This window comes from Pseudorca crassidens, chromosome 13, assembly GCF_039906515.1.
Source record: "Pseudorca crassidens isolate mPseCra1 chromosome 13, mPseCra1.hap1, whole genome shotgun sequence".
NCBI lineage: Eukaryota > Metazoa > Chordata > Mammalia > Artiodactyla > Delphinidae > Pseudorca > Pseudorca crassidens.
Window position 1 is genome coordinate 81886978 of NC_090308.1, and position 17756 is coordinate 81904733.

The 17756-nt window shown below is 39.1% G+C and overlaps 1 protein-coding gene across 1 annotated transcript in view; it reads right to left on the bottom strand.

Moving 5' to 3' along the window:
• The window catches only part of COL19A1 (collagen type XIX alpha 1 chain), a 352057-nt gene that overhangs the window by 189633 nt on the left and 144668 nt on the right, over positions 1-17756 (bottom strand). The window contains exons 13-14 of the mRNA XM_067702906.1: positions 5404-5457; positions 3344-3379 (exon numbers count right to left, since the gene is read on the bottom strand). Of these exons, the coding sequence (XP_067559007.1) occupies positions 3344-3379; positions 5404-5457 (90 nt within the window). The remainder of the gene's footprint in view (positions 1-3343; positions 3380-5403; positions 5458-17756) is intronic.

Sequence of the window (17756 nt, forward strand, 5' to 3'; positions counted from 1 at the left end):
TTTTTTATCTCAGCAATTGAGTTGTCTAATTTTGATTGTTTCTTCTTTACAGTTTTTAGTTCCTTGTTACAGTGATCTGCATTTCTATTGAAAATCTTTCTTAATTCCTTTAGCATTTTAATTACCTCCTTTTTGAACTCAGAGGTCTAGTAGACTGAAGAGGTATGTTTCATTAATTGTTTTTTAGGGGATTTCACTTGTTCTTTTTATTGAGAGTAGTTCCTCTGTTTCTTCATTTTACTTATATTTCTCTGACTCTGTGAAGTTAGGAGAAACAGTTATCTACTGTGGTCTTGGAGGGCTGTTTTTATGTCGGAGCATCCCTTTGTAGACTACGTAAGTCTAATATTTTTGCTGTGAGAACTGTTTTCATAACGGATGCCTGCCACATCTCTCCTCAGAGTGTGCTGGCTGTTATCCCCTTGATAGAGGGTATGACTGGTGTCGTGGTATCCAAATCCTGCCCTGCACGTTGGGTGGGGCCTCCTCTTTGCTCCGTGGCTGTCACAACCCTGTTGGAGGTGGGGTCTGCTCCCCAGTTGTTTCAGTAGAAGCCGTGAAGGTTGGGTTTGATAAGGCTCTGTTGACCTTAAGTGTGTGCTCTGTCCCAAGGAGGTGAGTGCTGAAGCAAGAGAAGCCCATGTGGTCACAGTGAACCTATGCACCGCCTATTCAGGCGTCCACAGTTCTGCTCAGAAGCAGCCCAAGGTCACATCCCTTTCTCTGTTGTGTTTGTCCCAGACCTAGTGTAAGGCTGGCCCTGGGGATCAGGGCATTGTAGCTGCAGGAATTGAAGTGGTGTGCTGCCACCTGAGACCTAGGCCTCCTCTGTGGTAGGGCTCTCCCAGAGCCTCTCCCCCAGGATTCCAGCTCCAAGTTTTGTGTGAGGTGGGTGGAACTGAAGCATTCCTGCTGGGAAAGGAACCTCTGCACACTTCTCGCCAGGGCCTGTCCGCTGGAGATGTGCCATTCTGTGGACAGTGCCCCCCACTGGTGTGCACACCAATGAAGTCTGCTGCTGCAGGGCCCACCTCTCACCTGCCCCCACTGTGGGAGTGCTGATTATGGGCTCAGGTGTCAGCCCCTGCCCCACAGTGCGTGCACGCACAAAGCCCGCCAATGGAGCAGTGCCCCGCGTGGGCAGGCTAATTGTGGGGGGTCCCTATGGTGGGCCCACACTCTGCCATATGTGCACTAACAACAGGCTCTGGGGTTAGGTCTGGACTACACTCCAGGCCCTGGGGGCTGTCTACACACAGCTAGACCGAGTCCTCTCCCAGCGTTCGTCCACAGAAGCCCAAGTTTCAGCTCCTACCTCCTCTGTATTCTAGCAGCTCCACCCAAAGTGCGTTTCAGACTGGGAGGTGGGTAAGGTGGCAGCCATCACTACCAGTCTCTCTGTGCCCTGACTGCTAACAAGCCAGCACACACAGACTCCTCGTGGGCAGAGTCCAGGCCCGCTCCAGCTCCTCTATCTGTCCCGATGGACCCCCCAGCTAGTGAAGGGTTTCCAAGGGCGAGGGGCTACCCATGCGGACCTTTCCTCTTTCACAGCTCCCTCCCAGGGGCACCTGTCCTGTCCCAATGCCTTTTTTATTTTGCGGGAATCTTTCTTCCAGCTTTGGCTGTGTAAGAGATCTTCTGCTAGATTTCAGTTGGTTTTCTGTGAGAATTGTTCCACCTGCAGTTGTATTTTTGATGTGTTTGTGGGGGGAGGTGAGCTCCACGTCCTCCTAATCTGCCATCTTGACCTCCTACTTTAGCGTCTCTCTTATATCTTTAGATAAGTGTAAAGATCAGCTTGTACTCCTTTGGTGTCTGCCAGCTGAACAGGGCAAAGAGACATCTACAAGGTGCTACCTGGCAGAAAGATGTCAGCTGTCACTAAAAATCCACAAGATAGATAGAGTCCAATATAATATTCTGGCTGAGGGGTCAAATTTGCTTATCGGGTGAAATGATACAGATAGAGATTGCATTTTGGTCTTCAAACACAAGTTGAAAACAACTAGGTAATCAGATAACTACGTGGAATGATTGAGCACATAACTCAGTTGAAGAAAAGCAAGCATGTGATTTAAATAAAATGAGCAGGCTTAACTCGAAATCACTGTCAAATAATGTAAGAAATAAACTCCACAAATTATAAAAAATTGAATAATATGCATTTAAAGTCTCCTCTCAAATAAATAGTTTTTATTTCCATCTTGAAAATCAAAGCTTCAAGCAGAGAATTCCAGTGTGAATTGAACTTGGATAGTCCTAAGAAAGTCATTCGTTTGGTTCCTTAGATTTTCCACTTATGAAGAGATATTTGCCCTTCAAGTGAGCATTGCAAAGATTATCTGTGTAAGACATTATTAATATAGTGTTCATAATGACATTTTCAAGTACAAAGATAAATAGGAATGTTATCAAAGTCACACAGCCTTTGCGAGTCCTATGCTGCTCCGCTGGAAGACCCCCATCCAGATGCTAGACTTCTTTATACCTAACCTTCTATGACCACGACAGGTCTCGGAAAACTGATGATTTAAATTCTTAATTTATGTCATTAGATGATAGCAACATAAAATTCAAGAGACCTCAGGCTACACATGATCTTAATTAAAAGCTTTTCTTCTTTTCCATTAGGCTTAGTGTCATTCTCAGACCAAATCTTTAAGTTAAATGAGAAACCCTAACGGACGACGAAGAAAATCAGTAACAGCAAATTGTATCCAAATATAAAATCATTACATACTTATGATTAAATGTTTAATAAATGATGAACCATTTAATTGAGAACAATCCCATTATGTGCACATTATAAACTTTTCTCATAAATCTGTTTCTGAAATACTGACATTTCATCATGTGCAAATCTTAGAAGCAACTCACATAGGAAAAAACAACAGTCTTGAACAGGTTTTGGAGAATGTAACAGTTTAAATAGGTAGCTATATTTATACGTTGGGTGATTATAGTTTATTTTGTTCTTTTATAGTTTTTAGAGTAAATAGAACTGTCTCTGCTTCCATTAACTTTAAATGTCATGTTAAGGATGTATAATCAAACTTTTAAGGGGCAAAATTATGAACCACATGGAGGGTGGAGGAAATTGCTTAGGTTAGGTACTGCTTCCAGGCTTTTCTAGAACTACCTGCATGACCTCGGGTTAAGCCCTTCAGTGTTGTGGGCAGATGCCTCATCTTTAAAATCTGGAGGTTTGCCTAGATCTACTCAAGTCACTTTCAGTTCTCAAAATATCCAGTGGCTTAAATTCTGGTTTAATAATGATGTAATGTGAATAATAAACAGGTTTAACGTATTTGTTTTGAATTTTGACTTCAAGAATACTTACAGTTAAGGCTGGCGGTCCTGGATGTCCCAGATCTCCCTAAAATAGATGAAAGAAAAGCTGCAATTACCAATAGTCCCTTTTTGCTCATTTTATAAATTTTCTGAATGGATCAAAGCAATATCTAGATAAATCTGGAAGAAAAGTAGAATTTTACCTTGATAAAGGTCTCTGCACAATGAAAAATTGATCATGTGCTTTTAGCTCTCATGATATAAATATCGCCTTGTGCATCCCCATGCTTTCTGCAGCGGCAGAACTTGTTTTGAAAAGCTAAAATAATCTAGTTTCTATTCTTTTGTCTACTAATCCAAAATTAGAATATCTCTTCAAATATGGTTACTTGCCAATGGAGCAGCTGGAAATTGTCAAAACGACAGATTATATTTCTGACAAAGTTAGCATGGGGATCAGAAGAAATAATAAGTGGGTCTCCCCACTTCATGCCTTCCAGCTGCAAGAGCAGTCCCACTGCCTCTTTTAAAGCTTTGCTGAACTGGCCTTGCACTTGCCAACAACTGTATGAGGCTTTGCCTATATTCATGTACTTTTAAATACTAATATTGCTTTGCTGACCTATGTGAATACAAATTACCAGGTGGATATACTGACAAACTATTCAAAATCTAAAAAATATAGTTAATCTAAAAGTTTATCATTTTCCAATTTATAAATATGTCACCTATATGCTTTATTGTATCAGCATCCTTATTTATTTCATGAGAACTCTTAGTCATTAAGATCAAGCATCACTGGGAAAGGCAAATGATTAAGGGGTAAATGATTAAGAAGTACAAACTACTAAGCACGAAATAAATAAGCTACGAGGATATACTGTTCAGCACAGGGAATATAGCCAATATTTTACAATATTTTACAATATTTTAAAATATTTTACAATATTTTACAATAACTTTAAATGGAGTATAATCTATAAAAATTTTGAATCACTATGCTGTACAACTGAAACTAATATAATATTGTAAATTAACTACACCTCAATAAGAGAAATTAAGTTTTTTTAAAAGGCAAGTCTTAGAATGTTAAATTTGACAGACTCTTAGGGACCCTCCATCTCAACAAAACTCCTCATTTTGCAGACAAATAAATTGAATCCTGGAGTGCCGTTGGTGAATTGAATAAAGTCATTGCTTAAAAAAAAGTCAAGCATCACTGCCATAATCCCCCTTCAAATGGACCTTGTGGAACCAACACCATGTGGCATGGGGCACTGGCATGCTGTATTCTCATGTTGGGAGTATCTCTATGACGTTCTCTTTTTTCATCTAACATAATCACCTCAAAAGTGAGGACTTAGCCTTGTGTAATCATTATTTTCGGAACAACTGAATAAAAATAACCGATAGCTGTTAAAGAACATCGATGGAGCTTAAATCAGTCATTGGGGACCAATTCGCAAAGTCAATTTTAATGTAGAGGTAAATATTGAAGATAGACAAAGATTTCTAAATGGGCTGAGAATGGAGAACAAAATACAGTGCAAAACGTCTACACGTACAATTGTCATCAAACTAGTATCATCCAAGGACCTTACTCAAAACAACTTTTGCTTTTTACTATCTCATAATTCTCTTTTCAAGGTCCCTGCCAATAGGCCACTATAAAATGACATATGAGAAAAGGTGTTAGGAAACGGGGCATTTAGATTAAGACTGAGATGCACAGTTAGACTCCTTCCCCGCAAAGGTCGCCTGCTTCACCATTGTGGTAGCAGCTCAGTGCTATTGGCAAAGGTCTCCAGTACAGGACATGGCTGCTAATTTGGTGATGCAATACTTAATGCTGTTAAGCAAGGGAGAGAAAAGGGAAATCTTATAAACACAAATTAATGTCGACTAGCAATTGTGCATTTAATCTCCTCAAACTAATTAAATGAACCAAAAGGCTTTTCTTCTTGTTCAGATGCTTTTAACATAACAGCCTTTGGTTAATTTTAACAAAATTAACTTTTGGCAGTTAAACAGTATCAATGAAAAGTCACTTCATAGGTTCTTGGGGTTTTCTTAAGGAAAGATTGGCACTTTCCTGGGTGAATACGGTACCTTTTCTCCTTTTGGGCCAGGTGGACCATGCGGACCCACGTCACCTTTCAAACCCTGTGCAAAGAACACAGCCAATGTGATTTCTATATACAGTTCACAGAAAGCTGCAATTTCGAACAAGTCATTAGTCGCAAAATAAATCACAATTTACTGAACTCCCAAATCTCATCTTCAGTGTGTAGTATAGAAAAACTGGCTCTAAAATGATATACCACATCTGCGCTGTGGTGGGTACAGATACATTAAATCAGTGTGAGGCCGCAATACTGCATATTTGTGCAACTTTGCTTCCTGCTAAAATTACATTAATTCACCATCTGGGAGAACATCATTTAGGTCTATATGAGCTTCTAAGTATCCACTTGGGCTTAAATTTGTGGATGTTGTAAATACCTCTGATTTAGCATTGATTTGGCCTTTATAAAGCTTGCCCCCAAAATTCAAGATTTAAATCAAAAACATTTTTTCGTCTCTATCGAGAAATCTAATTGTGGGGAGGGGAAGGGATGAAGGATGTATTCTTTTCCCATCCCTCACAAAGCTGGAGCTAAAATGCAATCTCTCTCCTGTTTTAAAGTCTGGTTTAGTTTTCTAGCTCCTATTTCTTTTTTTTACCTGGATTTATAAAGCTATCAAATAAAACTATATAAGACATAGAGAGCATATCAGATAAATATATTCATGAGTCTTCTGAACTCTTGGGTGTTTTAGTAGGTATTTGGTTGATCCGATTCAGAAATGACAGCTGTGAGGAACACCACAATAGATTTCACTGGAGGAGATCAGTGCTACAGTTGAATGTATTCACAGTGTAAACAGAAAGAAAATTAGATAGACACGTCCCAACTGTATGGTAAATAGGAATAAATATCTTTTCTCAGCCTTAATTTAACACATTGGGTGAGGGAAGAACAATAATGGAAAAAAGAAATATTCTGAAGCCACAGAAGGCACAGTAAATCCAAGCATCTTACTGTTCCTAGCTGAGGCATCCAGATCTTACTGTTCTGACATTTTGTGGTGAATAAACAATGCCAAATGCCATCACTTGTAGCTACTCGATGTAGAAGCTGAGGATGAATTTAAAGCAACAAAAGTAAACGAGGTATTTAAAATAATCTTGTTACAAAGAATATGTGAAAACTGTAGCCTTATACTTTAAGAAAAAAAATTTAATGGGTGAAAACATCTATTCAATCATTGGTTAAAACAAACACCTTTGTGGTGCATAAACAACTTTGTGGATAAAATTCATAGCTATGTTCCTTCCATCATTACCTCCAGGTATTTATAGAACAAGGATGAGTGAAAAATTAAATCATATTTGAGGTGTGATATTCTCTTTATTATTTGAAATACCCATTCTTTCCCAAATCAAGCAACACATACTCTATTTATACATGCCTCTGGAGTAAAACTTGGCATCAACATATTCTGAACACTTGTGGAAAGAAAACAGCTATTTCTGTGATTACGGTTTATTCTTAGTTTGCTCATGCATTTATTCAGTAGACATTTACTGGATACCCTCTGTGCAGTCACCCCTACAGTTGTCAGATCTGTACTGCCCGATAGGTGGCCCTGGGCCTCATGTAGCTTTTCACCCTTGAAACGTGGCTAGTCTGAATGGAAATGTGCCGTGAGTGTGCAATACCATCGGGGTTTCAATATTTGGTACAAAAAAGAATGTACAGTAGCTCATTAATAATTTTTCTGTTGATTACGTATTGAAAAGATAACATTGTGGATATGGGATTAAATAAGATATATTATTAAAATTAGTTTCACCTGTTTCTTCTTACTTTTTACAATGTGGCTATAAGAAAGTATAGTATATTTACCTTTGTCTTGAAATTATAATATTACATTTTAAAATATAATATATTATACTTTATTGGTATTAGAGAGTGTTATTGAGAGACACAAAAAAGAACAGGAAGTTGACAAAGACCCCCTCCTTAACGAAACTTGAGCCAGGACTCAACTTCGGCCCCATCCTGTCTGTCCTTGGCTTGCTTGGCCCAGTTTTAGCAAGAATCTTGTTAAGTCAGTTTAGAAAGAATTCCCCAGCCTTGATACCTGATCAAGTCCCTCATCCCCCTCTTTGATGCATAAGTCTTTGGTGTGCCTTTAGCAAGAATCCTCTTAAGGCAGTTTAGAGAAAATCCCCCAGCCTTGATGTCTGCTCTTAGTAATATTCCATTCGCTGACTATATCGCTCTACTCCTTTGCTATAAATTCCCACTCATCCTTGTTGTATTCAGAGTTGAGCCCAATCTCTCTTCCCTATTGCAATACTCATATTGCAATAATCTTGAATTAAAAATCTTCTTTACCATTTTAACAAGTATCATAATAATTTTTTCGATAACAAAGTCAGGATTCCTGCCCCAATGGAATTCACGTTATAGAGGAGGGTGACCGACAATGAACAGGTCCACGGGCTGAATGTGATGAGTGTGGGGCAGACGCTGCTATTTCAGTGAGGGTAGTGGTTGGAAACGGGCTCTGGGTGGAGGAGATGTTTGTTTCACAGGATCCAGTCATGCAGTGATCCTGGAAAAAAGTGTTGGGGCAAGCGGAGGGACGAGTGGGTGAGGCAACAGCAAGCACAAAAGCCCTCTAGGTGGAAGGAGTGTCATGAGCTGGTAAGGAGGTAAAGAGCAGGAGATGAAATCAAGGTTAGTCAAGGGTCACAGCACATAGAGAACTGCAGGCCCTGGAGAGAAGCATGGGTTTTGTTCTAAGTGCAAGGGGAAGCCACTTAGGGTTTTAGCCTAGAAATGGCATGATTTGACTGTGTTTCCAAAAAAAGATAGTTTTGGCTACAACATGAAAGTAGATTGTACACAGCAAAAGCAGAAGCAGAAAAGGGGGTCTTGCAGCTTTGCAAACAAGAGAGCAAGATGGCTGAGGATGGACTTGCAGAAGCGCTGGAGGTAGGGCCAGGGAAAGGGAGGGACCAAGGCTGATGTGTACTTGGCTTAAGTGACTGGCTATTCCACTCACTGACCACATCTCTCTATTCCTTGGCCATAAATCCCCACTCATCCTTGTATTCAGAGTTGAGCCCAATCTCTCTTCCCTATTGCAATACTCATATTGTGATAATCTTCAATTAGAAGCTTTCTTTACCATTTTAAAAAACCCTCAGAACAGGAGAAAGTATTTGCAAATGAAGCAACTGACAAAGAATTAATCTCCAAAATGTACAAGCAGCTCATGCAGCTCAATATCAAAAAAACAAACAACCCAATCCCAAAGTGGGCAGAAGACCTAAACAGACATTTCTCCAAAGAAGATATACAGATTGCCAACAAACACATGAAAGGATGATCAACATCACTAATTATTAGAAAAATGCAAATCAAAACTACAATGAGGTATCACCTCATACCAGTCAGAATGGCCATAATCAAAAAATCTACAAACAATAAATGCTGCAGAGGGTGTGGAGAAGAGGGAACACTCTTACACTGTTGGTGGGAATGTAAATTGATAGAGCCATTATGGAGAACAGTATGGAGGTTCCTTAAAAAAGTAAAAATAGGGCTTCCCTGGTGGCACAGTGGTTGAGAGTCCGCCTGCCGATGCAGGGGACACGGGTTCGTGCCCCGTTCCGGAAGGATCCCACATGCCGAAGAGTGGCTGGGCCCATGAGCCATGGCCGCTGAGCCTACGCGTCCGGAGCCTGTGCTCCGCGGCGGGAGAGCCCACAGCAGGGAGAGGCCCACGTACCGCAAAAAAAAAAAAAAAAAAAAACTAAACTAAAAATAGAGTTACCATATGATCCAGCAATCCCACTCCTGGGCATATACCCTGAGAAAACCATAATTCAGAAAGAGTCATGTACCACAATGTTCATTGCAGCTCTATTGACAATAGCCAGGACATGGAAGCAACCTAAGTGTCCATCAACAGATGAATGGATAAAGAAGATGTGGCACATATACACAATGGAATATTACTCAGCCATAAAAAGAAATGAAACTGAGTTATTTGTAGTGATGTGGATGGACCTAGAGTCTGTCATACAGAGTGAAGTAAGTCAGAAAGAGAAAAACAAATTCTGTATATGCTAACACATATATATGGAATCTAAAAAAAAAAAAAAGATTCTGAAGAACGTAGGGGCATGACAGGAATAAAGACGCAGACGTAGAGAATGGACTTGAGGACATGGGTAGGGGGAAGGGTAAGCTGGGACCGAAATGAGAGAGTGGCATGGACATATATACACCACCAAATGTAGAATAGATAGCTAGTGGGAAGCAGCCACATAGCACAGGGAGATCAGCTCTGTGCTTTGTGAACACTTAGAGGGGTGGGATAGGAAGGGTGGGAGGGAGGGAGATGCAAGAGGGAGGAGATATGGGGATATATGTATATGTATAGCTGATTCACTTTGTTATAAAGCAGAAACTAACACACCATTGTAAAGCAATTATACTGCAATAAAGATATTAAAAACAAAAAGCCTTCTTTACCATTTTAACAACGGTCAGAGTGCCATTTACTGCTGAGAAATTTACTAAAAAGAGGTATTCTCTCTTCTTGCTGGTAGAACATCATCCCGAGAAAAAACAAACATGAAGAAAGAAATGGTGGAGAAAGACATCAACTTTCTATTTATGCAACCAATATTATGGAACATCTACACACATGCAAGACTGAACCCAGTACTCCTACGAAGAGATAAGTAGGAAGTCATTGTTTTATTTATTTACTTATTTATTTTTTGAATTTGATTTTTTATACAGAAGGTATCTATTAGTCATCCATTTCATACACATTAGTGTATACTTGTCAATCCCAATCTCCCAATTCATCCCACCACCAGCGCCCCCCGCACTTCCCCCCTTGGTGTCCATACATTTATTCTCTACATTTGTGTCTCTATTTCTTCCCTACAAACCAGTTCATCTGTACCACTTTTCTAGGTTTCACATATATGCGTTAATATACAATATTTGTTTTTCTCTTTCTGACTTACTTCACTCTATATGACAGTCTCTAGATCCATCCACGTCTCAACAAATGACCCAATTTCGTTACTTTTATGGCTGAATAATATTCCATTGTATATATGTACCACATCTTCTTTATCCATTCATCTGTCGATGGGCATTTAGGTTGCTTCCATGACCTGGCTATTGTAAACAGTGCTGCAGTGAACATTGGGGTGCATGTGTCTTTTTGAATTATGGTTTTCTCTGGGTATGTGCCCAGGAGAGGGATTGCTGGATCACATGATAATTTTATTTTCAGTTTTATAACGAACCTCCATACAGTTCTCCATAGTGGCTGTATCAATTTACATTCCCACCAACAGTGCAAGAGGGTTCCCTTTGCTCCACACCCTCTTCAGCATTTTCTGTTTGTAGATTTTCTAATGATGCCCATTCTAACTGGTGTGAGGTGATACCTCATTGTAGTTTTGATTCGCATTTCTCTAATAATTAGTGATGTTGAGCAGCTTTTCATGTGCTTCTTGGCCATCTGTCTGTCTTCTTTGGAGAAATGTCTATTTAGGTCTTCTGCCCATTTTTGGATTGGGTTGTTTGTTTTTTTAATATTGAGCTGCATGAGTTGTTTAAATATTTTGGAGATTAATTCTTTGTCCGTTGATTTGTCTGCAAATATTTTCTCGCATTCTGAGGGTTGTCTTTTCATCTTGTTTATGGTTTCCTTTGCTGTGCAAAAGCTTGGAAGTTGCATTAGGTCCCATTTGTTTATTTTTGTTTTTATTTCCATTTCTCTAGGAGGTGGATCCAAAAAGATCTTACTGTGATTTATGTCAAACAGTGTTCTTCCTATGTTTCCTCTAAGTGTTTTATAGTGTCCGGTCTTAGATTTAGGTCTCTAATCCATTTTGAGTTTATTTTTGTGTATGGTGTTAGGGAGTGTTCTAATTTAATTGTTTTACATGTAGCTGTCCAGTTTTCCCAGCACCACTTATTGAAAAGACTGTCTTTTCTCCATTGTATATCCTTGCCTCCTTTGTCATACATTAGCTGACCATAGGTATGTGGGTTTATCTCTGGGTTTTCTATCTTGTTCCATTAATCTATATTTCTGTTTTTGTGCCAGTACCATACTGTCTTGATTACTGTAGCTTTGTAGTATAGTCTGAAGTCAGGGATTCTGATTCCTCCAGCTCCGCTTTTCTCCCTCGGGACTGCTTTGGCTGTTTGGGGTCCTTTGTGTCTCCATACAAATTTTAAGATTTTTTGTTGCAGTTCTGTAAAAAATGCTGTTGGTAATTTGACAGGGATTGCATTGAATCTGTAGATTGCTTTGGGTAGTATAGTCATTTTCACAATATTACTTCTTCCAATCGAAGAATATTGTATATCTCTCCACCCGTTGGTATCATCTTTAATTTCTTTCATTAGTGTCTTATAGTTTTCTGCATACAGGCCTTTTGTCTCCCTAGGTAGGTTTATTCTTAGGTATTTTATTCTTTTTATTGCAATGGTAAATGGGAGTGTTTCCTTAATTTCTCATTCAGATTTTTCATCATCGGTATATAGGAATGCAAGAGATTTCTGTGCATTAATTTTGTATCCTGCAACTTTACCAAATTCATTGATTAGCTCCAGTAGTTTTCTACTAGAAACTACTAGTTTTCTAGTAGTTTTCTAGGTGGCATCATTAGGATTCTCTATGTAGAGTATCATGTCAACTGCAAGCAGTGACAGTTTTACTTCTTCTTTTCCAATTTGTAGTCCTTTTATTTCGTTTTCTTCTCTGATTGCCACGGCTAGGACTTCCAAAACTATGTTGAATAATAGTGGTGAGAGTGACATCCTTGTATTGTTCCTAATCTTAGAGGAAATGCTTTCAGGTTTTCACCATTGATAATAATGTTGCTGTAGGTTTGTCGTACATGGCCTTTATTACATTGAGGTAGGTTCCCTCTATGCCCACTTTCTGGAGAGTTTTTATCATAAATGGGTGTTGAATTTTGTCAAAAGCTTTTTCTGCATCTATTGAGATGATCATATGGTTTTTCTCCTTCAATTTGTTAACATGGTGTATCAAATTGATTGATTTGCATATATTGAAGAATCCTTGCATCCCTGGGATAATTCCCACTTGATCATGGTGTATGATCCTTTTAATGTGCTCTTGGATTCTGTTTGCTAGTATTTTTTGAGGATTTTTGCATCTATATTCATGAGTGATATTGGTCTGTAATTTTCTTTTTTTGTAGTATCTTTGTCTGGTTTTGGTATCAGGGTGATTGATGGTGGCCTCATAGAATCAGTTAGGGAGTGTTCCTTCCTCCACAATTTTTTGGAAGAGTTTGAGAAGCATGGGTGTTAGCTCTTCTCTAAATGTTTGACAGAATACACCTTTATGCCATCTGGTCCTGGATTTTTGTTTGTTGGAAGATATTTAATCACAGTTTCAATTTCATTACTTGTGATTGGTCTGTTCATATTTTCTATTTCTTCCTGATTCAGTCTTGGAAGGTTATACCTTTCTAAGAATTTGTCCATTTCTTCCAGTTGTCCATTTTTTTGGCATAGAATTGCTTGTAGTAGTCTCTTAGGATGCTTTGCATTTCTTTGGTGTCTGTTGTTACTTTTCCTTTTGCCTTTCTAATTCTTTTGATTTGAGTCTTCCTTTTTTTCTTGATGAGTCTGGCTAATGGTTTATCAATATTATCTTCTCATAGAACCAGCTTTTAGTTTTATTGATCTTTGCTATTGTCTTCTTTGTTTCTATTTCATTTATTTCTGCTCGGATCTTTATGATTTCTTTCCTTCTGCTAACTTTGGGTTTTGTTTGCTCTACTTTCTCTAGTTCCTTTAGGTGTAAGGTTAGATTGTTTATTTGAGATTTTTCTTGTTTCTTGAGGTAAGCTTGTATAGCTATAAACTTCCCTCTTAGAACTGCTTTTGCTGCATCCCATAGGTTTTGGATCGTCGTGTTTTCATTGTCATTTGTCCCTATGTATTTTTTCATTTCCTCTTTGATTTCTTCAGTGATCTCTTAGTTATTTAGTAATGTATTGTTTAGCCTCCATGTGTTTGTGTTTTTTACGTTTTTTTCCCTGTAACTGATTTCTAATCTCATGGTGTTGTGGTTGGAAAAGATGCTTGATATGATTTCAATTTTTTTAAATTTACTGAGGCTTGACTTGTGACCCAAGATGTGATCTATCCTGGAGAATGTTCCATGCGCACTTGAGTAGAAAGTGTAATCTGCTGTTTTGGATGGAATGTCATATAAATGTCAATTAAATCTATCTGGTCTATTATGTCATTTAAAGCTTGTGATTCCTTATTTATTTTCATTTTGGATGATCTGACCATTGGTGCAAGTGAGGTGTTAAAGTCCCCCACTATTATTGTGTTACTGTCGATTTCCTCTTTTAGGGCTGTTAGCAGTTGCCTTATGTATTGAGGTGCTCTGATGTTGTGTGCATATATATTTATAATTGTTATATCTTCTTCTTGGATTGATCCCTTGATCATTATATAGTGTCCTACCTTGTCTCTTGTAACATTCTTTATTTTAAAGTCTATATTATCTGATATGGGTATCGCTACTCCAGCTTTCTTTTGATTTCCATTTGCATGGAGTATCTTTTTCCATCCCCTCACTTTCAGTCTGTATGTGGCCCTAGGTCTGAAGTGGGTCTCTTGTAGACAGCATATATATGGGTCTTGTTTTTGTATCCATTCAGCAAGCCTGTGTCTTTTGGTTGGAGCATTTAATACATTCATGTTTAAGGTTATTATCGATATGTATGTTCCTATGACCATTTTCTTAATTGTTTTGGGTTTGTTTTTGTAGGTCCTTTTCTTCTCTTGTTTTTTCTACTTAGAGAAGTTCCTTTAGCATTTGTTGTAGAGCTGGTTTTGTGGTGCTGAAATCTCTTTGCTTTTGCTTGTCTGTAAAGCTTTTGATTTCTCCATTGAATCTGAATGGGATCCTTGCTGGGTAGAGTAATCTTGGTTGTAGGTTTTCCGTTTCATCACTTTAAGTATATCGTGCTACTCCCTTCTGGCTTGTAGAGTTTCTGCTGAGAAATCAGCTGTTACCCTTATGGGAGTTCCCTTGTATGTTATTTGTCATTTTTCCCTTGCTGCTTTCAATAATTCTTTGTCTTTAATTTTTGCCAATTTGACTACTATGTGTCTCGGCATGTTTCTCCTTGGGTTTATTGTGTATGGGACTCTCTATGCTTCCTGGACTTCGGTGGCTATTTCCTTTCCCATGTTAGGGAAGTTTTCGACTATAACCTCTTCAAATATTTTCTCAGGTCCTTTCTCTCTCTCTTCTCCTTCTGGGACCCCTATAATGCAAATGTTGTTGCGTTTAATGTTATCCCAGAAGTCTCTTAGGCTGTCTTCATTTCTTTTCATTCTTTTTTCTTTATTCTGTTCAACAGCAGTGAATTCCACCATTCTGTCTTCCAGGTCACTTATCCGTTCTTCTGCCTCAGTCATTCTGCTATTGATTCCTTCTAGTGTAGTTTTCCTTTCAGTTATTGTATTGTTCATCTCTGTTTGTTTGTTCTTTAATTCTTCTAGGTCTTTGTTAAACATTTCTCGCATCTTCTCGATCTTTGCCTCTGTTCTTTTTCCGAAGTCCTTGATCATCTTCACTATCATTATTCTGAATTCTTTTTCTGGAAGATTCCCTATCTTCACTTCATTTAGTTGTTTTTCTGGGGTTTTATCTTGTTCCTTCATCTGGTACATAGCCCTCTGCCTTTTCATCTTGTCTATCTTTCTGTGAATGTGGTTTTTGTTCCACTGGCTGCAGGATTATTGTTCTTCTTGCTTCTACTGTCTTCCCTCTGGTGTATGAGATTCTTTAAGAGGCTTCTGCAAGTTTCCTGATGGGAGGGACTGGTGGTGGGTAGAGCTGGCTTTTTCTCTGGTGGGTAGCACTCAGTAAAACTTTAATCCTCTTGACTGCTGATGCGTGGGGCTGGGTTCCCCCCTTGTTTGTTGTTTCGCCTGAGGTGACCCAACACTGGAGCCTACCTGGGCTCTTTGGTGGGCCTAATGGCGGACTCTGGGAGGGCTCATGCTAAGGAGTACTTCTCAGAACTTCTGCTGCCAGTGTCCTTGTCCCCATGGTGAGACACAGCCACCCACTGCCTCTGCAGGAGACCCTCCAACACTAGCAGGTAGGTCTGGTTCAGTCTCCTATGGGGTCACTGCTTCTTCCCCTGGGTCCTGATGTACAGACTACTTTGTGTGTGCCCTCCAAGAGTGGAGTCTCTGTTTCCCCCAGTCCTGTCAGAGTCCTGCAATCAAATCCCACTGTCCTTCAAAGTCTGATTCTCTAGGAATTCCTCCTCCCGTTGCTGGAACCCCAGGTTGGGAAGCCTGACGTGGGGCTCAGAACCTTCACTCCAGTGGGTGGACTTCTGTGGTATAAGTGTTTTCCAGTCTGTGAGTCACCCACCCAGCAGTTATGGGATTTGATTTTACTGTGATTGTGACCCTCCTACCGTCTCACTGTGGCTTCTCCTTTGTCTTTGGATGTGGGGTATCTTTTTTGGTGAGTTCCAGTGTCTTCCTGTCAATGACTGTTCAGCAGTTAGTTGTGATTCTGGTGTTCTCTCAAGAGGGAGTGAGAGCATGTTCTTCTACTCATGTTCTTCTACTCTGCCCTGCCCTTCATGGTTCAGGCTCAATAATTGGAAGTCATTGTTTTTAATAATGGCAGGGAACGTGAAACACAACATTTGGGAAAATGGTTAACTCTACAGTGGGCATGGCATTAGGTTGAGCTCTGGGTAGATCAGTGTTCCAGTTACTTCTATAATTCATAATCATCATATATGTGACATGCCACGAAAATATTATTTGAAGCATAAAATAATACATTAAAAACTTTAACATTCCTGCCTGACAAACTAACCCTAACTGCACCTTCTGGAGGAGGGACTTACTTGCTGATGTGTCAGATAACTATCCCTGGTTTAATCAACTGCTCGGGGAGGAGGTGGGGTAATAAAGCCACCAGCTGCCGGTGGACGTGAGCAGTGAGGACTATGATAGACATGTGCACAGCAGGCATGACGGGAGCAGGTCTCGGAGACGCCTCATTCTCCTGGAGGTGCTCAGGACTTCAGACACGTGGAGTTCAGGACAGTCAGGAAAGGACTCATGCATTATCATGGGTGCATTATTTAAGCTTCCCTATACAATAGGTATAAATAATAGCTGTCTTCATGGAAACAACCTAAATGTCCATCGACAGAGGAATGGATAAAGAAGATGTGGTACACGTATACAGTGGAATATTACTCAGCCATAAAAAAGAATGAAATAATGCCATCTGCAGCTACATGGATGGACCTAGAGACTATCACACTAGGTGAAGTAAACCAGAAAAAGACAAACATCATATGATAGTGGTCCTATGTGGAATCTAAAATATGATGCAAATGAACCTATTTATGAAACAGAATCACGGACACAGAGAACAGACTGGTGGTTGTCAATGGGGAGGGGTTTGGGGGAGGGAGGGAATGGGAGGTTGGGGTTAGCAGACGTAAGCTTTTATATATAGAATGGATAAAAGACAAGGTCCTACTGTATAGCACAGGGAACTATATTCAATATCCTATGATAAACCATATGGAAAAGAATATATATAAAAAAGATTGTGTGTATATATATGTATAACTGAATCAATTTGTTGTATAGCAGTAATTATCACAACATTGTAAATCAACTATATCTCAATAAAAATTTTTAAAAATGCAAGCTGAAAGCTGAAGGACAGTATCAAAACTAAAATTATAAAAGCAGGTAGACCATGAATTAATTTTTATTGGAGGACCTACTTACTGGTGGTATGCAGCATCTTTAAACATCATTTGATACAAGGTAATGTTATTTGTTAAAATTTTTAACCCATCTATTCATTATTTTCCCCATCTTCCACCCACTGCATCTTGTTCCCTAGCAATGGCACCAGCTGTCACCAGCCGATATCGCAGCTTTGTGATTCCAGTATTTTTGTATTCAGTATACAGATTGCATTGGTGTAAGGAGATTAACGTGACCATTTTAGAAACATCAGATGCTGTAATTCTGATGAGTTGTTTGAAAAACAATAACAAAGATGCAAAGGAGAAGACTAAACTAAATAATTGAAATCTACTTTTCCAAGATTACACAACCCCACAAAAAATAAATTAGAAGATCTATCTACCTATCTCTATATTAGAGAAAATGTGCTTTATTTAAGTTTCGAATAATAGCAAATGTTTATATAGCTCTTACTGTATGCAAGGCACTGACCTAAATGCTTTATGTATGATGACCCCTTTAATTAAAAAAAAAAAGACTATGAGTTAGTGCTATTAATAT